Source organism: Lactuca virosa, chromosome 4 (genome assembly GCF_052849685.1).
Source record: "Lactuca virosa cultivar CGN04683 chromosome 4, Lactuca_virosa_CGN04683_v6, whole genome shotgun sequence".
Lineage (NCBI taxonomy): Eukaryota > Viridiplantae > Streptophyta > Magnoliopsida > Asterales > Asteraceae > Lactuca > Lactuca virosa.
The window spans coordinates 276,010,905-276,022,162 of record NC_136429.1 but is presented as its reverse complement, the minus strand read 5'-3'; the positions used below and the strand labels follow the sequence as shown (position 1 = coordinate 276,022,162).

The window sequence follows — 11,258 nt, the reverse complement described above, 5'->3', positions numbered from 1 at the left end:
TAATTAATATGTCAAATGTGATCACAAAAGTTATAATCAACATAGTGATTCAGTTTTAATTAAGTTACAATTTTAATATTTCTTATTGTAACCGTAATTTGGTTTTAAACTTCTAATCATTTTTTATTATGAAATTTTTTGTTTATAATTACATCATGTATAAAGTAAATTTGAGAAAACATATTGTTTCTAAATATAATAAAAATAGGAATCTTGTAGTGACCAAAACCCATCAGAAGGTGGGTTGACAGATCTAAGCAGATTTGAGTAGACCTTTAAGAGAGATGGATGGAGAAGTAGCGACAGGGGTCGACGACGACAAAGTGTAGATAAGTGCTGATGGAGGTCCTATAATGATGGGCAAGGATGGAGATCCGACACTCGATTTCTGAAATTCATATGTGCTTGTTCATATCATTGCTAGAGGCCAGAGTATTAATGTAGTTGTTTGTTTTGGACAAACAGATTAATGAGCACTTCGCATCAACCAAGTCTTTAAAATGAAGGAAATGGAAAATATCAATTACAAGGCTTGACAAGGTCTAGTTTTGATGACACGTAAATACGTAATCCCGACAGGGTGGCACCAGATCCGGGAGATGAGATGGTTTTTTGGAAGTTTATCCGGCGGTGGCTGAATTCGTCTCGATGTGCTCTTTCCTCTGGTAGAGAATTCCTCAGAGGAGGAGTTGACGGTGGCGCACGCTAAGAAGATCCTTAAGGTTTCGCAAATCTCTGAACGTTGCAATTGAAGTTCAGAAGCTCCGGTAAAATCATGTCTCGTATAACGACGAGTACGTTGAGATCTCTATGGAAGGATGTTCGAACAGAGATCAGGGGTTAGATCTGGTGAAAGCCCTTGATGATTCTGGTTCTCTCATCGTATTAGAAAACGTTTTTTTCCTCAAGATTGAACAAGTTGGCTCCTCTTTTCACTTTAACTACATTATATTCATATACAACCCTTAGAAATGAGAAGAAATTGAACTTAACGAGAGAAAGGAAAGGAAATGGGTGGAAATGAGAAGAAAATAAAAGAAATTGGTGTTCCCGAGTTTCATTAATGATAGAAATGGAAGGAAATGGAGAGAAATGGGAGGATCACTTTCCCTCCTAACTTTCCTTCCGATTTGGGAGGATTTGGAAAGAAAGAACAAAATGATTCATTTTCCTTCCACTTCTCTCCAACTCGGGAACACAAAAAAAAATTTGCTTTCCTTTCCTTTCTCTTCTTTTCTCTCATGACTTTCTTTTCTCTTCTCTTCTTTTCTTTTGTTAAACTCGGGAACGAGGAGGAAATGCTAGGGTATCTAGGGTTTTTATAGGGTTTGCACACATATTTGGTTTATTTCATCAAAGATATACAGAAATCTAATGGGTTCTTTGTATTACTTTGTGATTTTGTTTCTCCACAAGGAAGACTGACAAACCATATCTAGCTCAAACCATGTAGTCTCACACGTTTGTTTGAGGTGAAGAATAACCTAGAGACTATTTTGATCCATCATCCTCACTATCCCACCCCCAAGAAAATTTCAAACTTTTTTCTTGTCCGATCAGAACATGGCAGCTAAAATCTTGTTTGAAATAGAAAAAAAATGATTTCTTTTTCATCATTCATTGTAATTATAATCACAAAACAGTATCTTGTAAAGGTCGTTAGTTCTTCAAGATCAAAGAGTAGTGCTTGGTCTAATTCTTTTCCAAAACGGAATTACCTTTTACTAGATCAGTAATCCATGTGCAACTTAAGATGATAATATTTTGTTCGGGATTTTGGAATAAGATTTGGAGTTTTAACTTTTTTTTCAAGAATTGGTTGTGGTCAATATTGGGGTTTGAGTCTTGTTTACCAACAATTTTGTATTACAGGTGGTGAAAGCAATCAATGAGTTGTTGTTGATCAATTTGGCACCAGTTCAAGAATTGGAAGAAATGGAGAAGTGGAAGTCAGCTATTGATGCTAAATCAAAAAAAAATAGTCTATAGAGAGCTATGGGTGGTGTAGCTCATATGATTCATACGCTTGGGTTCATGAGACTACGTTTTTGAGAACTCTCATGAGTGGATATGTTTTTTTCTTGAGGACAGCAAAAGAGTCTGCTTTTGAAGGCTTCTTTTAAATCAATTTACTTCAAAGTCAACAATAAATATGCAAAGTCAGCTACTAACATGAAGTATCAGTTACTATAAGATGTAGTTTGAACAAATGAGCTACTTGAATGGTATTATGTGTACAAAATAGACTGATATTTTTTGTACTTACCATACTTAAATGGTTCTTTTTGAACAATTTTAATACTTGGTTACCCGTATAGTTTGCAGGTTGCTTATGATACCTTTAAATTGTTGAAAGAACAGTACTAAGCTTGCTTATGGTACCTTGAAATTGTTGAAAGAACAGTACTAATTAAGCTGTAACAAAGATTTATAGTAACGCTTTATTTTCATGTTAAATTTGAATTACACGGAGATGACTATTTATAAAGGAAATATATGAAATAAGGTCAATGTCACAATTCTACAATATTAATCGATCTAAATTGCTGGATTTGTCACCGAAATTAATACACATGGTTAAAATATTTATTAAAATGTACTTGTCAAAATTATAACTTATTATTTTGGATATTTTGGCAAAAAAAAAGAGATATATAAAAGTCGTACGATTTTCATAATAGTATATGAAAGTTGGATAATATTTACAAGGATTTGAAAGTTTTATGTAAAGGTTTTTATAAATATTGAATAGTTATTTAGTAACTATATTCATAAATCAGTTAATGACCAAAAGTCTCACGACATCGGGTTACTGTGTCAAGAAATAGTGGATGATAACAATCTATGATGTATACATATGCATCATCCATGACACGCAAACTGATCATTATACAAAAACACCAACAACTACGAAAATACAAAAGTCTTAATTAAGGTTAAGAAAGTACGCACTCCTATCTTACATACGCTAATATCATCAAAACAAACCAAAGTAAAAAGTCTACTACATAAATTAGAACATAAACAAGCAGCCTCGATCTACCATGGCCCTAAATATCTAGATATGACATGGTTCTGGTATTGCTTGATTGTTTCGGATTGCACAGCAACTAACTGAGTAGATGACGATAACAAAGATAAGAATACTGAAATTAAGAACAGCAAATCCCCTCCACAAATGCCTCATGTTAGTCAAAACTCCAACCTTACAGGATCCGCAGTTGTAGCACAGCTTCTTCTGGTTATTGCTCCAAGTTGTGCAGTCGGGATCATTCGATCCAGGGCCTGATTTTGGTGCCTGCCAGTAAGTCGCATTCACGAACAGGAACTTGCAGTCTCCCGGAGGTTTGCAGCAACCGGACTACCCAAAAAATGTGATAAGAACACAAATTTACATCATTGATATGTATAGAAACTTTATATTCATTTTGAATTGGATTAATGGTATAATTAGTTAATGATGAATGCATACCTCTAGAGGGTTGAGATTACGCCGATAGAAATCTCCACTGTTTTTGGATTGAGCGAGGGCCATGCAAATACGTGAATCCGACAAACAACTCTTGATCTTTCCCCAGTTGTTCTCATTCACGACATGCTTCTTCAACCACTTTGAATAATCTCCAATCCGATAATCCTGAAACCCCTGGCCAGAAACCGCCTTCCCGATCCCTTTGTTTGTCACCACCAGAGCGAAGATTGCGAAGGCGAGTAAGCCCAGGATTATGATGAGCAACACGGCGGAGTAAATGTATAATATGGCGTTTATTTTGAAAGTGGCGCCTACGATTCCAAGAACGGCGAGAACCACGAGGAATATTCCGGTGAACAAGTAGGGCTTCGCGAATGTTTTCTCACATAAGGTCTCGCCGCCGGGGTGGACGGTGGTCCATATTGCGCCGAAGATGAGTAGGACTCCTAAGAGTAAGGTCAATACGTTCAGGATTGTGGTCAACACGTTGCTTGTTTTTGCCATTTTCGGTTTCGAAAGAGGTGATTAACCACTAGGGTTTGATCTGTGTGTGTAGTAGAGAGAAAATGGGAGAATGAAAATGAAGATATGGGAGAAAAACTGCGTTTAATCTGATTTTGTGGAGGAGGAAGCAAAACGGTTGGGAGTAACCTGCACTTCCGTTTCAACTTTTACCCCCCATGTTCGGAGAAATTACGTTGCATGCCATCATGTCCCTTAAGCCACGTTATCTGGAAGAATTACGAAACTACCATTATCATCTACAGTTAGTTAGTTCAGAAGGACGTGGGCTCCAGATTTCGTGGGCTGTTATCTAGAAATGGCAGTTTCCTTTTTCTTCTTGATTTATTCCCTGATTTTTTTAAGCATTTATTTTCATCTTTGTAATGCTAACTTTAAAATGTTATACAAAAATAACATAATATTTTTTATTTAAAAGATAAGATATATTTTTAAAACGAAAATCAGTTTACATTAATACATAAACTAAGGTTCTAACTAGCTACAATATAAATGTTTCAGCGATTTGTATTTAAAGAGAATAAAGGTCAATAAGTGAGAACTATAACAAGACGATGAAATATGTTTGAAAATTATTATCAATCTTAATGAATAAAATATATACACATAGGTTATGATTATATGTATTTTTTTTAAATATATAAAAAAATATACTATTAGTTAATAAAACATTAATTCAATACCAGATACAATAATACTGACATTGCATAAATGTTCTGTTTACACCCTAAACCCTTGTTTCTAATTGAACCTCTTTAATTATCGTTCATACATTACTTTCAAATGTAATTTTCAACATCATTTACCTAATAATATTAAGGCTCCGTTTTTTTCTTCGTTAAGTCATTAATTTATAAAGTTTATTGAATTGATAATAATACATGAACTTATAAAGCATTGAAGATATAAATGTTGTTTTTTTCGAACCAAATGTACTGAATCTAAATGAACGATTATTTTACCCTACTGTTTAAAAATAACAACTTATCATTTCTTTAATAATTGTTATACACTACAACATTAACAAGCTATAGCGACGACGAATTCGGGCTCTCTCCCGACGACATGTCGTCGGCATAGGGTATGCCAACGACATGTCGTCGTCGGCATAGGCGTGTCGGCATAGGTCAATAGTGTCGTCGGTATAGATGTCGTCACGATAGCTTCACCTATCACGACGACAAGTTGTTGGGATATGTTTCGTCAATCATATTTTCGGGGATAAAAAATAAAGTTTTATTAACTACCTATAGCGACGACTTGTCGTCGGTAAAGCTATAGCGACGACATGTTGTCGCCACAGGATTTGTCTATTACGATGACAAGTCGTCACGTATTTTTTGGTCGTCGGCATAGGTTTTCAGCATACAACGTATTTTTTGGTTGTTCCCGCCAGAGGTTTCGAGACGACATGTCGTCGGCACAAGTATCCGGGTCAAACGATTTTGGTCAAAGTTGGCAAAACGTGTGGCGACGACTTGTCGTCGGCATAGGCTGAGTTGTAGCGACGACTTCTGTCGTCGGTATAGATGTCGTCACCATAGCTATGTATTCCTGTAGTGATAAATGATAAATATATAAATATATAAATATATAAAATATCATTTATTTAATAACACATTAGATTAAAAATATACATTAGATTAAAAATATACATCATCAAATTAAATAACTTTTAAACATTAAATAAAGTAAGACTAAAAATATACATCACACATTGTAACTCACAATGTATAATTGTTATACATAAATTATGGATAATTAATTATAGACAAATTGCAAGAATAATCCTTGTTGTTAGGTGAAAATTATCACTTTAAGCAAAAAAGGTTTGGACTAATACTCATGGTCCAAAGGTTTTCATTTTGTTTCCAATTTGATCCATTTTGGTTTGATTTTTTATAAAATGATGATTTTGCCCTTTTTATTTTCTTTTTTCAATTTTGTTTTATTATAAAATTAAAAAAAATACTCTCTATCTTTCTTTCTATCTCTCTTCCTCTCTCTCTCTCTCTCTCTCTCTCTCTCTCTCTCTCATCAAAGACATAAAAAAACCCAGCAACCTAGATTGTCTTCTTCCTCAAAATTCGATCTGCTTCACAAGTTACCATCTTTGATCTGTGGCCTATAGTTTCAGGAATTCGACGACAAAAACTTAGGGTTTCTCAAATACATATCGGAAGATGAAGATTGTGATTGGAAAACCTCTGAAAGAAAAGAGATCGAGAAAGAACAACAATCAATCAATCGAACCCTGATAAACCAAAGTTTGTGAAAAACTAGAAGCCGAAGGAGACAGATGAAGGTCATGAGTGTAACGTCCGCAGATTCGGGCTAATCAATTTATAGATAATAAGCATTAAAATTAACTTTTGGTAGAAGATATTTGTAGGATAAATAAATCTAACATAGTTATAGTATATGCAACATAGATTTCGTACATATAAATAACACCCAAATCCGACTTCGTATGAAGAAGTTATGTTTGTTCGAAGTTTCGCGATTAAACCGGTACGACTTTGCGTATCGTAAAAAGTGAATTTTTTGATAGATTAATTTTTAGCCTAAGTGATATAAACGAAAGTCGTAGTAGTCATTAAACCGAGAGTGTGCATATAGAGAACTTCCAAATCTGACTTCATAAGAGTAAGTTATGATTTTTCGAATTTCAGCGCAGCAGTACACGGCTCAGAAACCGAAGTAGATATCGGTTGATTGTTAGGAAAAGCAATCCAAACAACAGTTGAAGATCTCATCCATATGGTTTCGTCGATATAAAGACAGTCGAGATGGATATCATATGAGAGTATTATGAATTTTTAATGTACTTTAACAATCTAAGTCTGTTAAAAATATAGTTTTAAAAATAAAATCAAAATTAGGCGACGAAGTCTAAATGAAAGTTGTAGATCTCATCGAGAGCTTTCCGAAAAGAACGTCGAAAATGGAGCTCGTATGAAGAAGTTGCGGCATTTTAAAAATCTGAAAATTCACGCACGCAAATGGCGCCGCGTGCACCGATGATGTGGCACCACGAGAGGGCGCCACGTGGCATGGTCGGCAGCCCCTTCCATCATCGACAAGGTGACGTGGCACCACGATAACATGACACGTGGCGCCACAAGAAGACGACATGTGGCATGTTCTAGAAGGGGAATGGGTGGCTCATTCCAATCGCGACACGTGGCAGGAGGCTAGAGGAACCAGCATGACGACCATGTGTGGCGCGCCCTAGAACTTGTGCGGCACGCCTATGCTGGATGGCTATAAATACCTCCGAGTTCTTGCTTATTTCCTCAAAATTTCACTTCCAATCGCTGTCAAAACCTTTCTGCTTCTTAGGGCCAATTTTTTTTTGGTTTCTTGAATGTTTTAGCTAGGCTCTAAAGTAGCTTGGAGCCCAACATCATAGAGCTTTTGGTTTCGGAATTCTGTCTGCTCGTTTTCCCGGTTTTCGCTTAAAAGCTCTGTATGTTAAGTTACACTCTATTGCTTTCAGTGTAACTTATGTTTATAGTCATAATCTATTATTATGAACCTATAAATAAGATTTATCAGTAATTCTATGTCGTTATATTGATTGATCTACTTACGGGAAAGGTGTCTAGAATGGTCACGTTGGCTTGGTTGTTGGATTTCAGAAAGGCTATACGCTGAAATGATCCTGCCTCCGAACTATCCTGCCTGGTTGATCCTTACTTGATAGATATTGATGTGGACATTGAAATTAGTGAGGAATATTGGCTATTATTAGTCACCAGGAATATAAACCTAAGATTTAGTAATGTTCATACTTAGGTCAAGTGAGTGCATAATCTCTTTCAGGAACATGATTTAATACAAGTATAATTAAAGTATTAAATATCTACTAGAAGTCATACATGAATTATATGCTTATTGCATGGATTATATGTTAATATATGTATATATTGTGCTACATGCGAACCAAATATGGTTCTATTTTATGTTAGGATTAAATAGATAACATCATATGATAGTATTAAAGGTAGCATTGCTGAGAAGATAAAAGAATAATAATACCTAATGCTCTATAAGGAATATAAATACACTAGAAATAGGTTAGTGTCGCCCAAGTATAGAGTTGGTATTAAAAGTTGGTTTCAGACACTGTAGTCTAGTCTAGGGATAAACTTAGACTCATGGAATGTGCGTAACCTTGGAACGGGGAGTAAATTTCTGTTCCATGACACTATCAGGTGTCAATGCACGGTAGCTCCGTACGGGATGACCAGAAATGGTGGGTCCTAATCAGGCAACTGTTAGCGGTATGTTTGGTCGCCCCATAGAGTAGGTGACAACACTTGATCATTCTAGACGGCCTTGTGAATTATGTTGCTAGTGTGAGCTCATTACTCACAGATGTAGATGAATTGGAAAATCATATTCATCAAATACTTTGACAGCCCATAAGCCTTTATGATTTACACCGGCGAAGGAAGCCCCTAATTGTGTAGTCAATCTTTTAACGGTTCATCAGGTGAGATAATTTCTCCCTGGTAATCTTGGACTAGGACCTGTGAGGATCGGTAGGAATAGATATGTAGGAATGTAAGCCAATATAGATTCAGTATGGTAACGGTTGGTTTTGCGGGTCTAATAATTAAAGAATATTATCATATCAATATCTTGGGATTGAAATCCCTATGTATCTCACCAGGTTTCCCCATCCTGACCCACTCAGTTTATATGCATCACAGGTATCAAGACTTAAGCTACTGGAACTTGATAAGGACACCGAGTGATTAAGAGACAACATGCAATAGTATTCAGGACCATCAGGTCTTTACGCTGTAACTTATGTATTTTTATTGATTATGACATCCTTAGGGGTTTAACATTTTGGAAACAAACATATGTAATAAAAATGATCTTTTGTACTGTGATTTTCTACAAATATAAATAAATGATTTTAAAAGCGTAAAGAAAAATTTAAATTGGTTATGAAAATTAGAGGATATCACAATGAGCAATTTCTGATGAATACAGATGTAGGAAATCGAAAACCCAAAGTGACAGCTGATGAAGGAAATCGAAAACCCAATGCAGATCTGGATCAATTTCTACATTTGGTTCGGTTTCTGAACCTCGCCGAAGTCAACCTTGTTGTGTTGGGGGCCTTTAGATAGTGCTTTAAGTGCTTCAACGACTTGAGAAAGCCAGAAGGGTGATGATGACCGTAGAACCACCGGCAAAAATTCTAGAATGGAATTTAGATCCTCCTTATTCTCCATCCTCTTTCTTCACAACATTGTATCTTCAACAAGGCTCCTAATCGTGATGACTCTGAACATCTTTTGTCTGTTTTGTGTGTTTTCTGAAAAAAAAAATCGATTTCATAAAAACCGTGAAACCTTAACCCTGTAAATCCATTTGTGTGTTTTGTGTTCATCCCATAAAATCCGATTCACTGTGTGTGTACTTTTTTTCATTTATGGAAATCGATTTTTGTATAGGTGTTAATCCCAGAAATCGGTTTGTATGTGGGTGTTCTAAGGAGATTCAAAAATCGATTTTACATTCTCGATAGTGAAACAGAAACACGACCATATTTATGAATGTATTTATGTATGGTTTTTGTTTCTAGGATGATTTTTAGACGGAGATGAAGTGGTAGAAAAATTTAGGTGGTGATGGAGGTGGAAGACAGTGGTGGCGGCAGACGGGTGGTTGAACGGTGGTAGTGGCGGAATATGTTATTGAGTTCATGAAGATGTTCTTGAGTGTTCTTGAGTTTATGAAGATGTTCTTGGATAGATAAACCCAAATGGAGAGAAAGGGAGAGAGAGAGAGAGAGAGAGAGAGAGGGTGGTATTTTCTTTTTATTTTTCTTTTAATTATAAAAGTATTTATATAAATACATAAAACTGAAAAAGCCAAAACCAATGGCAAAATCGTCATTATAAAAAAAATTAAAGTAAATTGGACCAAAGTGACAATAAAATGAAAACCTTTTGACCATGAGTGCTAATCCAAACCTTTTTGGCCCAAAGTGACAACAATCACCTAACCGTAGGGACCATTCTTGCAATTTTGTCTTAATTATATTAAACTAGAAGAATATTTACAAAAAAAATTACAAAATGGAAAGAATGGTCTCTGTGGTTAGCTGGAAATTATCACTTTGGACCAAAATCGTTTGGACCAGCACTCATAGTAAAAAGGTTTTCATTTTCTTGCCACTTTGGTCCAATTGACTTTAATTTTTTTTTGTAATGACGATTTTGCCTTTGGTTTTTGTTTTTTAAGTTTTTTTATTTATTTAAATACTTTTATAATTAAAAGAAAAATAAAAAAAGAAAATACATCTCTCTCTCTCTCTCGTATATGAACACCCTCGTTTTTCCGGCGAATATAAACAACACCACCACCACTAGAAAAATCCTCTGAAAACCCTTGTTTTGTGGTGAATATAAACAACACCACCACCACTGCTGACATTATTGACTTTGTCTGGAAACTCGAGCCAATGAGTTAGGGTTTTAAGATCTGACGAGTTAGAGTTTCTAGACCAACGAGTTAGGGTTTCACCGTCGTCCTCTTCTTCTTCGCCGAAAATACCTCCGTCTCTCTCTCTCACATGTTCGTTTTCCTTTTTTTCGTCTGTGTCTCTTCGTTTCACTCCTACTCCGACGAAGACGCTAGGTTTAGGTTTTTTGTTCCTCTCTCACAGGTCGGAGACGATGTGTATCTCTCTCCTTCGGCACCACCAACCGGCAGTGGATTGTGATTTCTGGCAGCACAAACGACAAACACTACCATTTTAGATCCAACGAGTTAGGTGACATTCCACTTCAGATATTTGAATCCATTTTTGGGTTTTGATTTGTGTATGTGTTATATATATATATATATATATATATATATATATATATATATATATATATATATATATGTGTGTGTGTGTGTGTGTGTGTGTGTGTGTGTGTTTTAATATTATTTATGTATGTATGTTTTTGTTGAATTTGTTGAGAAATCGATGCATGTTTGTTTGTGTTGATATGCGTGTGTTCATCAGATTTCATGTGTGTGTGTGTGTGTGTGTTAATCTGATTTCATGTGTGTATGTGTGTGTTCATCTGGTCTGATTTTGTATGTGTGTGTGTGTGTTCATCTTATCTGATTTAGGTGGAGATGGAGGTGGAAGACTATGATGGTGGCGGACGGTGGTGGTGGCAGAAGATGATCTTGAGGAAGAAGAAGAAAGATGTGTAAGAATATGTGCTAGGATAGATAACATGAGAGA

The 11,258-nt window shown here is 35.6% G+C and overlaps 1 protein-coding gene and 1 pseudogene across 1 annotated transcript; one reads left to right on the top strand and one right to left on the bottom strand.

Annotated features, from left to right (window-relative positions):
* Positions 1-638: 638 nt before the first annotated feature.
* On the top strand, positions 639-2,123 carry LOC145105906 (calcium uniporter protein 3, mitochondrial-like; annotated as a pseudogene).
* Positions 2,124-2,950: 827 nt separating this feature from the next.
* LOC145168848 (tetraspanin-8-like) lies at positions 2,951-4,042 on the bottom strand. The gene is made up of 2 exons (XM_079087521.1): positions 3,473-4,042; positions 2,951-3,361 (listed from the first exon to the last, which is right to left on the bottom strand). The coding sequence occupies exons 1-2, from the start codon at positions 3,974-3,976 to the stop codon at positions 3,059-3,061; spliced, it is 807 nt and encodes a 268-aa protein (XP_078943647.1). The 5' UTR covers positions 3,977-4,042; the 3' UTR covers positions 2,951-3,058.
* Positions 4,043-11,258: the final 7,216 nt, after the last annotated feature.

Excerpts from the sequence above, each read along its gene's own strand:
- LOC145168848 (XM_079087521.1), bottom strand. The coding sequence starts at position 3,976 with ATGGCAAAAACAAGCAACGTGTTGACCACAATCCTGAACGTATTGACC. Across the intron at positions 3,362-3,472 it reads GTAATCTCAACCCTCTAGAG|TCCGGTTGCTGCAAACCTCC; the intron begins GTATGCATTCAT and ends TTTTTTGGGTAG.